Source organism: Mauremys reevesii, linkage group 2 (assembly GCF_016161935.1).
Source record: "Mauremys reevesii isolate NIE-2019 linkage group 2, ASM1616193v1, whole genome shotgun sequence".
Classification (NCBI taxonomy): domain Eukaryota; kingdom Metazoa; phylum Chordata; order Testudines; family Geoemydidae; genus Mauremys; species Mauremys reevesii.
This window is the reverse complement of record NC_052624.1, coordinates 239981895-239999863: the sequence shown is the minus strand read 5'-3', so window position 1 is coordinate 239999863 and position 17969 is coordinate 239981895. Positions and strand designations below refer to the sequence as shown.

The window sequence follows — 17969 nt, the reverse complement described above, 5'->3', positions numbered from 1 at the left end:
ACCTGGAAATCCAGCAAAGATCGGTAGAAAGAATCTCATTTTAAAGCCATCTCTCATAATTAAACCCAACAACATCCAGCACTTGATTAAAGCTCCACTATTTCTGCTCCAGAAGACATAACTGCCAACTAAGATTCAAACCAACATACGACTCTTCTCCTATGAGACTGAGGAATTAACAATACATACAAAGTACAGGTGGATTAATATGTGAATCAAGGTAATAACCTATGACCCAACAGATAAACACAGATTAGTTTATCCCTAAAAAGGAATGAAGTAGTGGACAAAAGCAAAGGGCACCCATTCTACTATTGTTTTACTTCAAGTGATACTGCAAGTATTGCATGTCCCACTTTTTAAGTCACCTCTAAAAATAGGGAAAGATACTAAACTGGAACAAATGTGTGGAAAGATTTATTTTTAAATAAAGTACTGTCTTCAAACTATTTAGTAATAGTGTAGAAGACATGAAACTATTTAAATAAATAAAATACATGTGAGATTAAAAACAAGGATTGTGGAAAGCAGGAGAGAGAGATAATAATGCAAAGGAGTCATTTTATTGAAGAGTAATGTGATAGTAACTCTTTGCATTTCTAATAATGAAACTCACTTGTACATTATGGTAAAAATCTACTAATGAATACACTCCGTACATCAGTCTGTGCAATCATACATTAAAAATGCCAAAAAACAGAATAAAAAATAAACCTATTATACAGCAAAGGCCATACACTTCCATCTTTTCTAAAACAACCAACTCACTGACCTGCCAAAGCAATTATGTCCTCCCAGGAGAAAACAAGTTGTAAGGAATTTCAATAGACCAAACCGCACTGATTGGTGTTTTAATTAACAAGATAAAGATACAGTATAAAAGGAAAATGGGGAAGACAATTTTCACAGTCTTGCATTGTAAGTAAAGGAATGCTACTTCCACTTCACATGCAATACCTATCAAACGAGGTTATTAATGGTAAGAAGGAATTACTACAGCCCATATCAAAAAGATATTAAATTAGTAACAGCATGTTTTGCTTTCCTGGTTTATTAAACAAATATGCAACCTTAATTTTGTCACCCTATGCATATGGATTTTGTTACAATCCTTACTTACCAGTATATGATCATACACTAACCGGTACCTGCTCTAACCCCGCAGACAGAGACCAACACCTAGAAAAACTCCACCAAGCATTCTCAAGACTACAGTACCTACACGAGGAAATAAGGAAACAGATCAACAGAGCCAGATGTGTACCCAGAAGCCTCCTACTGCAAGACAAACCCAAGAAAGAAACCAACAGGACTCCACTGGCCATCACATACAGTCCCCAGCTCAAACCCCTCCAACGCATCATCAGGGATCTACAACCCATCCTGGACAATGATCCCACACTTTCACAGGTCTTGGGTGGCAGGCCAGTCCTCGCCCACAGACAACCTGCCAACCTGAAGCATATTCTCACCAACAACTGCACACCGCACCATAGTAACTCTAGCTCAGGAACCAACCCATGCAACAAACCTCGATGCCAACTCTGCCCACATATCTACACCAGCAACACCATCAGAGGACCTAACCAGATCAGCCACACCATCACCGGTTCATTCACCTGCACGTCCACCAATGTAATATATGCCATCATATGCCAGCAATGCCCCTCTGCTATGTACATCGGCCAAACTGGACAGTCTCTAAGGAAAAGGATAAATGGACACAAATCAGACATTAGGAATGGCAATATACAAAAACCTGTAGGAGAACACTTCAACCTCCCTGGCCACACAATAGCAGATTTTAAGGTGGCCATCCTACAGCAAAAAAACTTTAGGACCAGACTTCAAAGAGAAACTGCTGAGCTCCAGTTCATCTGCAAATTTAACACCATCAGCTTAGGACTAAACAAAGACTGTGAATGGCTTGCCAATTACAGAACCAGTTTCTCCTCCCTTGGTTTTCACACCTCAGCTGCTGGAACAGGGCCCCATCCTCCCTGATTGATCTAACCTCGTTATCTCTAGCTTGCCTCTTGCTTGCTTATATATACACACCTGCCCCTGGAAATTTCCACTGCTTGCATCCGAAGTGGGTATTCACCCACGAAAGCTCATGCTGCAAAACATCTGTTAGTCTATAAGGTGCCACAGGATTCTTTGCTGCTTCTACAGAACCAGACTAACACGGCTACCCCTTTGATACTTGATCATACACTATTTTTTCATAGGACTCCTGCCTCATTCAGTGCAAAGGATGGACTGTGCTCACTTAATGAGCAGCTATTCAATATTCTGTTTTCTCCTCGTTGTTCAATGTGTGCCCTATGCAGTGGTGGATTATCAAATTTGCCGCCCCTAGGCCCTCAAAAAATTGCGCCCCCACCCCCCCTGCGCGCCAGCTCACGTCCGCTCCCCCGCAGCAAGCCTGTGAGGGAGGAGGGAGAAGGGGAGTTGTGGTGCGCTTGGGGAATGGCAGAGGTGGAGTGATGGTGAGCTCGGGCAGGGAGCTGTTCGCTGCCCCCCACCCCCCAAGAGTTACTCCCCGCGCCCGCCGGCCCCAGCTCACCTCTGCTATCCCCCGAGCACGCCACTACTCGCTTCTCCTCCCTCTCTCCCAGTGCTTTCGCGTGGCAAGCCAGCGAGGGAGGTGGAAGGAGGGAAGCGCAGCACTCCTGGAGGAGGCGGCGGGACGGGGATTTGGGGAAAGGGCGGAGTTGGGGAGGGGACACGAGCAAATTTGCTGCCCTAGGCGATAATACGCCACTGGCCCTATGCTTTATTTACTGCACAATAGTCAAACCCTGCTCTAAAGCCAGAATTAATTTCCTCACAGGTTTTTCTATGGCATTCGTCATACTCTGAAACCTATAATATCTGACTGCTTCACAGATTCCAAGGCCAGAAGGGACCATTGTGACCATCTAGTCTGAACTCCTGTGTAACAGAGGCCACAGAACTTCCAACAACATTCCTAGAGCAGATCTTTTAGAAAAACCCACTCTTGATTTAAAAGTTGTCAGCGACGGAGGATCCACCACAACTCTTTGATAAGTTGTCCCAATGGTTAATCACTCTCAATGTTAAAGATTTCAGACTTATTTCCAGTCTGAATTTGTTGAGCTTCAGCTTCCAGCCATTGGATCCTGTTACACCTTTCTGTGCTAAACCGAAGAGCCCAAAATTAAATGTCTTCCCCATGTAGGTACTTCTAGACTGTAATCACGTCACCCCTTAAGATTCTTTCTCCATTAAGCTAAACTGATTGAGCTCCTTGAGTCTATCACTGTAAGACATTTTTTAATCCTTGAAGCATCTCACGGCTCTTCTCTGAACCCTCTCCAATGTATCAATATTAAAGAAAGAAATAAAGAAATAATTGGAGATATACCTATCTCCTAGAACTGGAAGGGAGCTTGAAAGGTCATCGAGTCCAGCCCCCTGCCTTCACTAGCAGGGCCAAGTACAGATTTTGCCCCAGAACCCTAAGTGGCCCCCTCAAGGATTGAACTCACAACCCTGGGTTTAGCAGGCCAATGCTCAAACCACTGAGCTACCCCTCCCCCCATATTATTTAATTAATGTTTACAACCCCTTGTAAAGTGAGGGTGTTGGTGCATGGGGGAATGGAATATTATCTCTATTTACAGATGAAGAGCTGAGGCACAGAAGGTATGTCTACACTGCAATCAGCAGGTGTGATTGCAGCACCTGCAGACATATGAAAGCACAGGCAGCTGCACCCACTGGATCTGTCCAGCCAGGACCCTGGCTACATACTCTAGTGATCACTGCTGAGTTTCCACTGCTATAATTACTCAAGCTAGCTTCGATGTAGCTAAATGAAAGTTAGCTCAGGTAAGTACACATATCCTGCAATTATACCTCTCAATTGCAGTGTAGTCAGACCTAATGAGATTAAGGTCAAAAGTAGCCACTAATTTTGGGTGCCAAATTTAATACATCTAAGACTGATTTTTCAGAGTACTTAGCATTATACAACACTTTCTAGGTTCAAAGCACAGTTCCCATTGACTTCAGCTGCAGTTGTGTGTGATCAGCACTTCTGCAAATCAGACCCCAGGGTCTCATATCAGGCACCCAGAAAATGAGGAACACACAATTAGTAACCACCTGTGAAAAGAATGGTTTAGGTGACTCAGCTAGCACCACATATGAACTCAGTGGCAGAGGCAGGGCTAGAATCCAATTCTCCAAGGCAGTGTTCAGCTGCCCTAACCATGAGACCATCCTCTCTCTCCTGAAATCCCCTGCCTCAATTGCCTCATTCACAATACACCTTCCAACTTCCACAACAAATAAAGCAGGGGTCCTCCGGACAACAGCTTCCTTCACTACACAGCTCTGAGTGATCCCCAGAGGAGGTCCAGCCTGTGCACTGATGGAGGCAGAGGTCCCTGTGGACAAAACAGCACATGATCACATAATCAAAGACTTTTTCACAATGCATAGCCACAAGAGGGTGAGTTAAGGTTAAACAGGCAAACTCAATAATATTCCTTTAATTTAGTTTTTGTGTAATTTCCTAAGACTTTTAAATAAGCAAATTGAAAAGAAAAAAAAAAGTTCTAGCATGTGGCATCTTACTGATACCCACATAGGTCATCAGCTGGGTTAGACCTTTGCCCCTTGAGCTGACAGAGTAACTGACAGAAGTAGCAGGTTGTCATCTTCTATGCTAGAGGGGGAGGAGACACTTTGCCAGTGTGTTTCACTCCTATTTGCTGACAGCAGAGGAATGATGAACTCAGGAAACCTAGATTTTGTTCCAGCCTCTGGAGGGGAATGCAAGCATGGACTCTTTTGCCCATTCTTCCCCATGTGTGAGCCCTTCTACTCTGCCCCTTTAATCTATCCTTGTCCTAGTTCTGTCTCTTCCCTACCCTAGGCTCCTTATCCCAGTCCCATTCTTCTAGCCTACCCAAAGTCAATCTCCATTCCTCAGGATTCTCATTCCAGTTCCAATCTCCTTGCCGAGTCAGTCCTACTCTAACCCCTCTGTACTCTCCACCTCAGTCTCCTTCTCCATCCAATATCACTTCTACTCCGCACATCTCCTTAGCCAATGTTTCTCTCCCCTCTCCGGGCTTCCAGTCACCAAGACCCCAAAACCACCCACGTTCTCTGTCCCCACTGGCTCCCAGTCCTAGTGTCATCCTCCTGGCTTCTTGCCCCCATTTCTTTACCCAATCAGTACCAGTTTTACCTTACACCCTGTCTCTCTCTCCACTCGGCCTTGATTCTTAATCCCTGTCTCTTCTCACACACACACCTACTGGCTTCAGACCCAATCTCTTTTCCCAGCCAGTTCCAATGTCCTTCCCACCCTTGCTCACAGGCCCAGTTCCCACCTCTATCTCCCAGACTCCTTGTCCCAGTATATCCCTTCAAGCCCAGCTCCTCTCTTTATGTTTGCATCAGATAGATTCCTCCTGCTCACTGTCTGGGCAGGAGACAGATTTCTTGCTTTTAGTTCCAGTGCCCAGACCTGGCCCACAGCAGCCCAGATCTGTAACTGCAGGGAAAGTCCTATTCAGGCCCTGGCTGGAGGATGCCCTGTGTGGACACAATCTTCAGGGAATTTAGCTGCTAAAATGTAAGATCTCTCTACTGGCCATGCGTGAGCTGCAATTTTTCAAAGGCTTATGGCATGGTCAAATTTGGGTGGATTTTCAGGGGGACATCAAAAGACATTCCTGATGTAAAGGCTAACCCCTGCCGAATTTCAAGTCCCTATTCCAAAGCATGGGGGGTACTAGGACACCAGAGTTCTATTTCTATTTTCTTTTTCTAGTTTGTTCTTGGAAATAGATGAACAGTTATGGCTGAAATTTTCAAAAAGAAATTAATCCTGAGCCAGACACCCAGTATTGTAACCAGCCCAAATGGTTACAATTGTAAACAGGACCTTTCAGTGGGAAGTGCTATGAAAATCACACAGGGCATATTTTTTAATATAACAGCTGTGCTGGAACAGTCTGTTCCAGATTTACACTTAATCATTTATATATTTATGCATCACACAATTTCATTTTTATGTAACAAAGAATTCTGCTTCATAGCTAAATTAAAACGCATCCCTGTACTTGCAGAAGAATGGAGTTAATGGTTGTCTTTATTACCACCTCTGGTAAAAAAAACAAAAACAAAACAAAAAACCTATCAATTTTATACTGTTAGTCTGATCTAGCAGACTGGTCTCAAATGCATTGCCCCATCCCCCATCCAAAAAAAAAACCTTCTAAAATAAAAGGGGTTTGAAAATTGTATATGGCAGATGATATGGAAAGGGCCCAGCTACAAGAGGAAAGTGACCCATTTCTGACAAAAGTTTTCAGCAATAAGTTGATGCTGTCTCCAACATATTCCAACCCATAAATGTGTGGAAACCCTTTAGTTGCTACTACAGACAGGACAAAACTGGTTTCAACACAATTACAGAACTCATGAAAAATGCCATGTTCGGCTAAGTTTTAATGACTGGGAGGTAAAACTTTCAAAAGCACCTTAAGAGTCTAAGTCCTATTAACTTTCAATAAGACTTAGGCTGTTAAACACCTAGGTCACTTTCAAAATTGGTGTTTTTGAACATTTTACCTAAGATGTCTCAACAATTCTCTCACTGTTGGTAGCACCGCTGCAGAGAGAACTTTTATTGGAAACAAGTCCCTTTACAAGATGTGCCAAGGTGGCTCACAACAGGCCTGATATACAAGAGAAAAGGCCATTTCACTTCAGTTGGGATCACCTCTCCTTTCTCCCCCTCCAAATTTCTCATATTTGGAATTGCTCAATAAAATACACCTCTACCCCGATATAACACTGTCCTCGAGAGCCAAAAAATCTTACCACGTTATAGGAGAAACCGCATTATATCCAACTTGCTTTGATCCGCCAGAGCACGCAGCCCCCCGGAGCACTGCTTTACCGCGTTATATCCGAATTCGCGTTATATCGGGTCGCGTTATACTGGGGTAGAGGTGTATTTTTAGTGGAAAATAGTTGCACAGTAGTCACCATTTCTAGTAATTCCTCCCATTTGAAATAAGTATGTAACCCAGGCAAATATTACTTGAGACTTTCCCTTAAGAAGGCTCATGACTGGCAGACAAATATACAGCATGATGCACATATTCTGTGAATATTTAGACTGTGACCCATTTTATGCTTCCAAGGAAGTTTTAAAAGTAGTTCATTGGTATTTGGTTGAAATTAGAATCCAGGCACATTTATCAAAGCAGGGGCAGCATCGGCATGCCACTAGTTACGAGAAGTAAGGAGTATGCTGCTTCCCCATCCCTTAAAAAAATATAAACCTTGTCTTAGACAACTCAGCTCTGCTCTTCTTGCTTGCTGTAGCACACAATGTGTGCGCTTGCATTTCTACAAGCACTGCTTTTTACCTAACTGACATGTGGCACCATTTCTGATGTGATTAATTTAGTCTCTCTTTTCTTGTTTCTACTTTTCCAGTGGGATTTTTTTTGTTTTGGAGCCTCCTTTCCCTCCTCATCTTTCTCACTTTTTCACTGATAATTTTATTTCATCTCCTTGACCAGGCTTGTCTACCCACACAGTTATTCCAGAATAACTTCACAGATGGGGATGGACATTATTCTGGAATAAGAATGTCCACACATGTGACAACTGAAAAATAACTGTAGCATTTTAAATTCAGACCCTCCTTTAATCGAAATTAATTTTGAAGTGTAGACAAGCCCCCAGTTCTCCTCCCACAGTCCATCTACCTCTAAATGTTATCAAGGTATGTGTCTAATGTTAGAACCATTGCCAATGACAGGCATCCAGAGCCATCTAAAGAGAGAACTGCTACTAGTGATCACTTATGGGACAGTGCACCAGAACCTAATGGGGCTGGAAGAAGGAAAAAGAATGACAAGACAACCACTGTGCAGTATCACATGACCAAATCATAATCCCACAGCCTGTTTTAACAGTGGTTTTCAAGCTTTAGTCCGTGAACCACAAGGGCACTTGCTAGTGGACTACAGGTAGATGGCCAGTTCCTCCTCCTCTTCATATTCTACTGCTAAATCGGGAAGCTAAAACCACATTTATTTAATGCCTTCTAAGTATTATTTTCCATGTAAACAACTGCTGTAGTTGTCACAGAAGTGTTACAGAAATGGTAAGTGATTTTGAATGGGAGGATAGGTGGTTCACAAGGCAATGTCTCTCTGAGATGTGGAACTCCTGGCCTTATAAAGATGCCTGCTACTGGAACTAAAACTGATGAGCCACCTGCCTACAGAAATTCTGTAACTCCCTGACAATGTAGCTATGGTATGCAACTTGGTTTCTACCTTTCTTAATTGAGACATGTGTAACTGCTTTACAGTAGATATTGGACTAAACAGTTGTTCAGTTTGATTGGTCATGAAAGTACTAAACATTTATTCAGTACAGACCGTGCTTCAATAAAGTTTACCACCATCTTCTACTCATACTTAACAGCTCAGCAAACAAAATGTGTATGAAAACAGTTTCTGATTTAAACCTAGAGAACCCGCCAGGATGGAGTAAAGGAAGTAGTAAGATTTAAACCTGAGCCTTAATTTTCATTCTTCACTCAAATTTTCTTTGCTTTTCTGGGTAAAAACAGACAAAGCTTTAAATATCAATCATCACTACTACTATACTACCATGCCATTGAGAGATCCTACATACCCATGAAAAAGTGGACAACAAACAAACAGACAACTCAGGACTTGTCTACACCTGGAGTTATTCAGGATATCTACTGTGGAAGAACTCCATGTGTGGACACACTTATTCAGGAATAAGAGTGTCCACACGTGGAGTTATGCCAAAATAGTTATTCTGCTTCTACTTTATTCTAGAATAACTTTAATATGTAGACAAACCCTTAGATACTACGGTGATGAGAATCATAAATACTAAATAAATTAACCCTAATAGTTTTGGGGAGCCATTATGGGCCATAATGTAAATATACTGCAGTGTTCAAAACAAATCTCCATTTGCTCCATCATCTCTGGAACCATCATTACTGACTGTAATTTCCATTTCTCAAACTGTCTCAGAGGATACCAAAGTTCATGACAGATAATAAAGTAAACTTCACAGCAGCCCTTCAGGCAGGGATGTTCTATGCTCATTTTACAGATGAAAAAGTTAAAGCACAAAAAGGCTTACTGACTTATCCAGGATCACACAGGAAGTCTATGTATGGTACAATCTGGGACAGTCCTAATATATTCTGGCTTCCCTTGAAAAGTTTCATTTTCTTGTCAGACCCACCACTTTAGTCATTAGCATTTCTAATCTATACCAATGCTGATGCACACTACTAAACACTAAGAAAAAGTACATTTTCTCCTCCAATAAGAACAGTTGGTGTTTATTATTAATTATATGGGAGCACAAAATTTTCAAGCTAACTGCTATTGTATTTTGCACTAAAAACAGTACATGAGATCTCAGTCAATTGGTCAAAATTCATTTTCATTGTACATGTTATTTCCTAATTAGAGAAAAAGTGGGTAAGGTAATATTTTTTCATTGGACCAATTTCTGCTGGTGAAAGATCCTGAAGGAGAGCTCTGCATAGCTTGAAAGCTTGTCTCTTTCACCAACAGAAGTTGGTCCAATAAAAGATATTACCTCACTGAACTTGTCTCTCTAATATCCCAGAGCCAACATGGCTACAACAACATTGCAAATAACTTATGCAATTAGGGCAGTTTGGGCAAAATTATTCATCCTTTTTCAAGAGATTCATCTGTAGGTAATATGAATTTTCTATCATCAATAGTCCTTGGGTGCCCACCTGGCTGTAGGGATAAATCCTGCTTCCACTAAAATTCTGTTACTGATTTCAGTGGAATCAAGATTTGATGTCTGAACACTCTGCTTCTTCCTTCTGTGAACATTTTCTTCAGTAAGTAGTCTCCAGGCTACTTCAAACACTAAACAGTTTAAAAGATCTGAGCAAACACAACCTCTTGGCCATCAAAGCATCACACAAGAGACAACTTCTGTGTGGTACAGTTAAATAAAGGATCTCTGACAAACTCCAAATATCAGATCTCTGTCACTAGTTGGATCCATCTGATTGGGTATCAAGACAACTACTTTATGTCACACCGTTTCAAAAGCACTTCAATTTGGGATGCTCATAATTTATAGCCTGAACAAGTGCTGAAATGAGTTAAAGGGATACAATCAACTTTGCAACTGAATATCTTTACGTTTCTGATTGCGCTCCATTGAAATAGTATGTCCTGAAAAGTTTTGTTTTGTACTGTTTAAAAGTCCTTTTGTTTATTAAAATTACCTGTTTTTCTGCTCCCCTATAGACATTTAAGGGTCTTTCCAACAAGGGAAAAACTGTTTATATAGGGAAGATAGTGAAAGTGACAATACACATTGCTGTCAAATGCACAATGTGAGCAAACCAAAAGAAAAAAATGTTCACTAAACTGTTTCAGTTAAGATAATCTTGGATATTACTTTAAAAAAGTTAATACATTTTTAAGTGAATTAGCTGGAAGCCATCTTTCTTCTGTGCAAATGCAAAAAAATAAAGATAGTCATTTTTATCAGCAAAATCAGAGTTTGCAAGTACAACATAATATTAAAATGTATCACACTACATTCCCCAATTTCCAATGGAGGATGTAATGTACAGAATAGGCGCTTCCTTTTACACAAAACTTTTCAGCGTCTCTGTCAGTCATAGGTAGAAAACAGGCAAAGAAACCTTAGTCCTTCTTCAGTTCCTGAAGAAAGGATGCCAATAACTGCTTTTCTGAGTTTTCTGTAAACATATGTTTAAGTCACACACGTTCTGAATGCTATATCTGCACTTTTTTCAGAGTAGCAGCCGTGTTAGTCTGTATCAGCAAAAAGAACAGGAGTACTTGTGGCACCTTAGAGACTAATGAATCTATTTGAGCATAAGCTTTTGCAGCCAAGTGCTTCCATTAAAATAACTCCAAAACAAATGAGATACACAAACTGCCTTTTTTCTAAAAATAGAAGTTAGAAGTACTAGTAATGCATAAACATAAACCCAGAGTGACCAGAGCTCTACAACATGACCCAAACTATGGAGACTAGAGATCCAGTTCATCATGATCTGGCAGGAGGCCTCACCATGCCCTCTTGAGCTAAGTTGGGGCTACACCTTATGCAGAGATCTGTCTCTATGAGTGCTCACCCAAGGGTAAGGTGCCTACAATCTGTTCCATTCTGTACCTATTAAGAGAAGCCTTTTGGTCTCTTGGAAAGTTGAAACCTCTTGGCTAGTCAAAAAATGACCATCCAATCCCTGAAATAAACAGTGCAACAGAGAGAGCCTTACAAGTACAGACCAGTACAAGCCTTATACCAGTGGTCCCCAAACTGTGGGGCACGGCCACACCCCTAGCAGGGCACTGAGGAATGTACCGGGGGGGGGGAGGGCCCAGCCCCCATTGGGTCAGGGAGGGAACACCACACTTCCAGCCCCGTCCGCCCCCAGACCAACTCTGCTCCTAGCCTCTCTCCTCTCCCAACCCCATTCAGCCCCCAGTCTTCTCTGCCTCCAGACACAGATACACTATTATAGGTGCTTTTACTCTCTGCTTGGTTCTCAGGCAGAAAAGGTTCTCTTTTGCAACCCGTGCTGGCCTCAGTCACAAGTGATTCATGACACTGGTTGGGGCTCCACAGACGTTGACAATTTACAAGTCAGCCCCATTACACCGCAGGGGAACTGGAAAGGAAGAAAACTCATGCTCTGACAGGACTCCACTCTCTCAGGAGAGGATCCTACTCATGTTCCAGGCCCTGCCAACTGCAACCCTTTCCCACTAAGCCTCCTTTCTCAGTCATAATACATATTTTAGTTTATCTCTGGAAAGTGAAGGGGGGGTAGTAGTTATTGTTTGTATAGGACTATGAGAAATAGAGCATGAGAAAGAGAAAGAAGCCTGTCTATTCTCTCTCTCACACACACACACCACTTTCAGCTCCAGATCCCCCCATGTCTTTTCCCATGTTCAGCCCCCTACACAGAGACTCCCCACCCCAAAACATATTATGCCCTCCAATGATGTTCAGCTCCACATCCACCCCAACCCTGGGCCACCTCCACTGCAGACCACCCAGATCCACCACACACAGGGTGACCCCTCCCACAAAGCGGGTCCTCCCCCAGAGACACTGCAACTCACAGGTGTGCCCACCCACGCAGGGACAAGCAACCATTCCTTCACATTCACAGCCACACACAGCCCGCACGCTACCCAGGTCCGAACAACCCTCCTCAGCCCCTTTACCACCCCGCCACCCTCGTCACGGCCCCCGGGCAGGTCAGCCCCTCACAGTCACATGGAGGAACTTCCCCCCCACACCCACACTCCATCAGCCCCTTCCAGATCCCAGCCTAGCCCAGGAACCCCCTACGGATCCGCCCCCCAGGCAGCCCCCATCCCCTCAGGGGCTTTCCTCCGACCCGACCGCCGCCCCGCGCACGCACCGCTTTCAGGTCCAGCACGCCGTCCTTGGCCTCCTGCAGCAGCGACACGAACTTGGTGGTGAGGAGCCCCAGGCTCTTCTCGTGCCGGCTGCTGCCGCCGCCGCCGCCTGCCGCCGGGCCCCCCGCGCTGCTGCTGCTGCTGCTGCTCACCGCCTCGGCCAGAGCGGCCATGCTGCTGCCCGCACTCCGGCGAGCGGGGCTTCCCCGGCGGCAGCCGCGGCACCACGTGTCACGGGCGGCCCCGGCCACAACAATCCGAGCCCCGCAGGAGCCCCAGGGGAGGCCGTGCGAGGAAGCAGGAAGTGACGCTGCCCACCGCTGTTGCCGGGAGCCGGGCTGTTGGGGGCGGGACTTGGGCGGGGAGGGAAGGCAGCCGCCGGGAGCGCGCTGTCCGCGCCGGTCGCGGAGCGCGAGCGAGCAGCCCCTGGCCCCGCCCACCAGCGCGCCGCGAGGGGAGGGCTGTGCTGCTGCCGCGGGCAGGGCTCCGTGCGGGCGGGCCCGTGTCACGCGGTGCTCACCAGGGCTGCTGCTGCTGCTGCCGCCGGAACAGTTTTTAGAGTGCGGGTGCTTCTGAGGGAAACCCTGTATTTGGTGTTTGTTATTCCTACTGCAGGGCTCAAGCCGCTCCGCTGGTGGGGAGCGAGAGTGTGAATGTCTCGTTTGAACTCACCCAGCAACTGCCCCCCCCCTTCCTCTGCCAGGGGTTGTTCCTCAGCGCCCCCCGCCAGTGGGGGGAGCCCAGTGACCTGCACCAGGTGTCCCTCTGTTGGGTGTGATCTTCTTCATCGCAGTTAGTGGGTGAAAGCCCTGGGGCAGGAGCAGGGTCACCAGCACTGATCCCAACGGGAAAGCTACACTCTGAGAAAGCAACTTCATACTGCTAGCCCGGCCTCCACCCTGGAGCTAGGCTCCCGCAGTGGCTCTCAAACTTTTTTTACTGGTGACTCTTTTCATGTAGCCAGTCTCTGAGTGCGACCCCCCCCCCTATAATTTAAAAACACTTTTTTATACATTTAACACCATTATAAATGCTGGAGGCAAAGTGGGGTTTGGGGGTGGAGGTTGACAGCTCACGCCCCCCCCCCCTGCATAGGCGGCAGGTTTGTATAATTTTTGGTGGGGCCCAAAATGGTGGTGCCCCCCGCTCCCGCACTGTAAGCCAATATAAAATGAAGCTACAACGCGTCAGTGCCACAAGATTACAAGGGTCAATTAAAAGTGGAAAGTCAGAAGCAGCACTTGCCTACTTCAATATAGAGTATTATATTTTCTTGCACCTGTTGTGATGAAGTGGGAATGTTCTTAATATTTTCTCTGAATACTGTGTGGGTGCCTCAGTTTCCCCTGCAAGATGCCAACTGAAGGTGTTGGGGACAAAGAGATCAGGTGGCCTCCTTTTCCGGAAGAGACACAGAGGCCAGAGGAGGGAGTGTCAATTTGGAGCTGGCTGGGGAAATGGGGAGAGACCCAGAACTTGGTTCTGGGCTCCCCACCCCCCAAGATGGACCTGACAGAGGGGTTCTGTTTTCTGTACCAACAAGCTCTGTTTAAAGTGTGTTCCCGTCATCTAATAAACCTTCTGTTTTACTGTCTGGCTGAGAGTCCCATCTGACTGTGGAGTTGGGGTGCAGGGACCTCTGGTTGCCCCAGGACCTGCCTGGGCAGACTCGCTGTGGAAAGTGCATAATGTGGAAGGGCATGCTGAATGCTCCGAGGTCTGACCCTGGAAGGTATAAGTTTCTTTCCCTGGAGACAGTATGCTCCAAGAGAGGAGGCTCCCCCAGAGTCCTGACTGGCTTTGTATGGAGTTGTTCCAAAGCATCACAGCATCCCTTTCCACACCATGCGCTTCCCAGAAGTCCGCACAGGCACTGACACTCCCTCCTCTGGCCTTTGTCTCTTTTCCAGGCATTAGGAGGCCACCCGATCTCTCTGTTCTCCAACACCTCCAACGCCTCAGTTGGCACCTTGCAGAAGAGTGGCCCAGGCCATCAGTTACCAGGAGACAGGGTTTCAGCCATTCTCTGTGCAGACAGCTCACACTGTCCCTCTAGGGCTCTACAACAATCACACCCACCATCTAGATCATTGAGAAATGCAGAGCGGAAACTGAGGCACCCACACAGTATTCAGAGAAAACATTAAGAACATTCCCACTTTGTAACACCTGTATACAACTAGTTATATACTTTAAAGGGGTGTAAAATAGTCAAGTATCGTGCTAAACAAAATGATACTCCAAACTGACCACCAAATTTAAGTTGCACGTTTTTCCCCTCAGGTGAGGGTTCTGGGGTGGGGCTGGGGATGAGGGGTTCACAGTGCAGGAGCGTGCTCGGTGCTGGGGGTGCAGGCTTTGGGGTGGGGCAGGGCTGAGGATGAGGAACTTGGGGTGCAGACAGGCTGCCCCAGGGCTAGGGCCAGAGAGGACTCCCCATCACCACCATTGGCAGCAGCAAGCTCCAGGGGAGGGACCCCTCCTCTCCCCCCCCTCCCCGCCCCCCGCAGCACACTCACTCTGCACCACAGTCACTGCACATGCTCCTAGGGCCCCTCTCAGGTCCAGAAAGCTCACTCACCTCCCCTGTGATGGGTACTGGGGGTGGGGGTTGCCATCACAGGTGGCCTTCCATGTTGCTGCCCCTCACCATAACTTCACTGTGGATGGGGGATGGGGCTGCCCCTTGCCCAGCATGGGGCAGAAGTGGGGTCTGCAGGGTGGTGGCTATGGGGCGGGGGAGCAGGGTGTCATAAAATTCACCCAAGCCCCAGCTGCTCAGGTCTAGGAAGCCTCCCTCTCCCATCCCTCCTGTGGCGGGTGGGTTGGTGGGTGCTGGGGGAAAGGGCATTGCCTTCACATGTGGCTTCCCGCCTCCCCTGTGCAGCCTGCTGCCCCTCACCATAGCTTCACTGGGGGACGGTAGGAGGGGATGGCATGGGGCTGCTCCTTCCCCAGCATTGGGCAGGAGTGAGGGCTGCAGGGGGAATCATAGGGTCAAACACTCACGAAAGCCCCAGCAGCTGCTAAGGTGAGTGATGTCTGTCTCCTGACCGGAAGTCCCCTTTGTGTCTCCTCCAGGTAGGGGCGGGGCAGGGGAAGGGAGGGCTGCCAAGCACAGCCCTCTGATTCCCGCCATGGCTGAGATTTAAAGGGCTCTGGGCTCGCCGCCGCTGCGGGCAGCCCAGAGCCTTTTAATTCCCGGCCGCCGCTGGGATTTAAAGGGGCGAAACCTAGCTCCAAATATTGGTGGAGCAGAGCCCCTGACTGTGAATATTCCTGGGGCCTTAGCCCCAGGAGCCCATATAAGTTGGCGCCCATGCCCCCATGTAATAACCTCATGACTCCCTGTGGGATCCCGACCCCCAGTTTGAGAACCCCATGGCTAGGGTGACCAGATATCCCATTTTTAAAGGGACAATCCTATATTTAAGACCTCCTGCTAACTTTTTCTTAAAAACAGGCAAATTGTCCTGCATTTTCTGCTTCTCCCCCATCAGTACCGGTAGGTCCTGCTGCTGGCTGAATCCTTGCTTGCCAGCCGCCCACCCAGAAGCAGTGAGTGTGTGTCGGGGGGGTCCCGTGGACAACAATGAGGGTGGGTGTGCAAGGCTGGGGCCGGGGGAGATGCAGTGCCACGTGAAACAAAGGAACTGCGCCAGGTATACCATAATCAATCTGGTGCTGAGCCACAACACATATTGCAGAATGCATTGCAGTACTCAGATCCCTCAAATGTACAGCACCACCCAACTCATAGGTTAAAGAAAACACCCAGTCGTATGTATAACAGTAAAGCAAGCACTGCATAAATCATAGCTTCAGTAGTTATAAATGTGTAGCAAGCACTATGCAATTCCAAAGAGTACCCAGAGTGTCAGGACCAGAGAGCAGTCTAGCACACAGCATATTGTGGCTGACCATTAAAGTGTTCTTTTCAAAGTGTCCCTCAACTGCATAGCTCCACATTAGTGCTTGTAAGGACCCTTGTGTCTATCTGTTCAAAGTCAGCAGACAGATGCTCCACCTCTGCCCTCCATCTTGGTGGCAGCTTTTCCCCCTTTGCCTCACAAGATATGTCTACACTGCACACTTCTTTCTGCGGTGTGTAGAGTACATGTCCCCCTTGCACAGAGTAGATGGTGGGGGCAGGCACTGCTTAGGTGAGTAAAGACATGCCTGAACCCTGTGGGTATCTACTCAGGTATGTATCATACGTGACTCTCTACTTGCCCAACCAGTGCTTCCCCTTTGTACAATGCTGTTTTTAGAAGGATAGTGTCCTGTTGCTGGTGTCTTTCCCCACTGCAGGGAGAGACTCCAGCAGGGGGGAAAGTTTCCAGCAGCTCCCTGCTGCCAGAGACTTTCCCAACCACAGAAGCACTTCAACACTACAGGGAAAGACTCCGGCAGTGGGGAAGGGCTCCAGCAGCTCCCTCCTGACACAGCCTTTCACTGACACTTGTAGCTTCATGGCACAGTAAGGACACAGACTGCTTTTTACTGTGGTGTGTAGCTAAACAGACCCACCGTGCCACTGCAAATGGTGTGCAGCATGGACATAGCCACAGATATTATGCAGGATACAACAGGCAGCTATAACCATTGGAATATTTTTCTGACTGAGATCCAATATTGTGAGTCAACACTGTCAGCATCCCATCAATCTATCAAAAACACATTCAATTGTCATTCTGCACCTACTGATCCAATAGTTTAATCCTATCTTGGTGCTGTCAAGATGGCCAGTGTATGGCTTCATGAGCCAGGAGAGTAAGGAGTAGGCTGAGTCCCCTAGGATCACTATTGTCATTTCCTTATTGCCAATTGCAATCCACTGGTCAGGAAAGAATGTCCTTGCTTGCAGCTTTCTGTGCAGTCCTGTGTTCTTAAGCATACGAGCATCATGCACCTTTCCTGACCAGCCCACACTGATACTGATGAAGAATCTCCAGTGATCCATCAACACTGGCATAGCTGTGGAAAAGTAGCCCTTTCTATTGAGGTACTCTGTGTCAAGGTGGTTTGGTGCCCTAGTTGGGATGTGCATGCCACTGATTGCCCCACTGTAACTCAGAAACCCCATTGCTGCAAATCCATCCACTATGTCCTGCACATTGCTGAGAGTCACAGTCTTGTGTAGCAGGAAATGATTAATGGCCCTTCACACTTGCAGACCAATGGCCCCCACAGTGGATTTTACAACTCCAAAATGATTTCCTACTGACTGGTAGCAATCTGGTGTTGCAAGCTAGCAGAGCGTGATCCCCATTCACTTCTCCATTGTCAATGCAGTTCTCATTATGGTGTGCCTCTGGTGAAGGCAGGGGTGAGCTTGGCACACAGATCCAGGATATGGCCTTTCAAATCCAAGCGCTCTGCAAGAATTGCTCATCATCTCAAATGCGCATTAGGATGCAATCTCACCAGTCAGTGTTCATTTCT

General features: G+C 46.5%; 1 protein-coding gene across 1 annotated transcript in view; it reads right to left on the bottom strand.

The window, feature by feature from the left end:
- Window positions 1-12806, bottom strand: part of E2F5 (E2F transcription factor 5) — a 28618-nt gene extending 15812 nt beyond the window's left edge. Inside the window, exon 1 of the mRNA XM_039526220.1 lies at window positions 12527-12806. Within this exon, the coding sequence (XP_039382154.1) occupies window positions 12527-12697 (171 nt within the window). The 5' untranslated portion in view covers window positions 12698-12806. The remainder of the gene's footprint in view (window positions 1-12526) is intronic.
- Between the last annotated feature and the right edge of the window lie 5163 nt (window positions 12807-17969).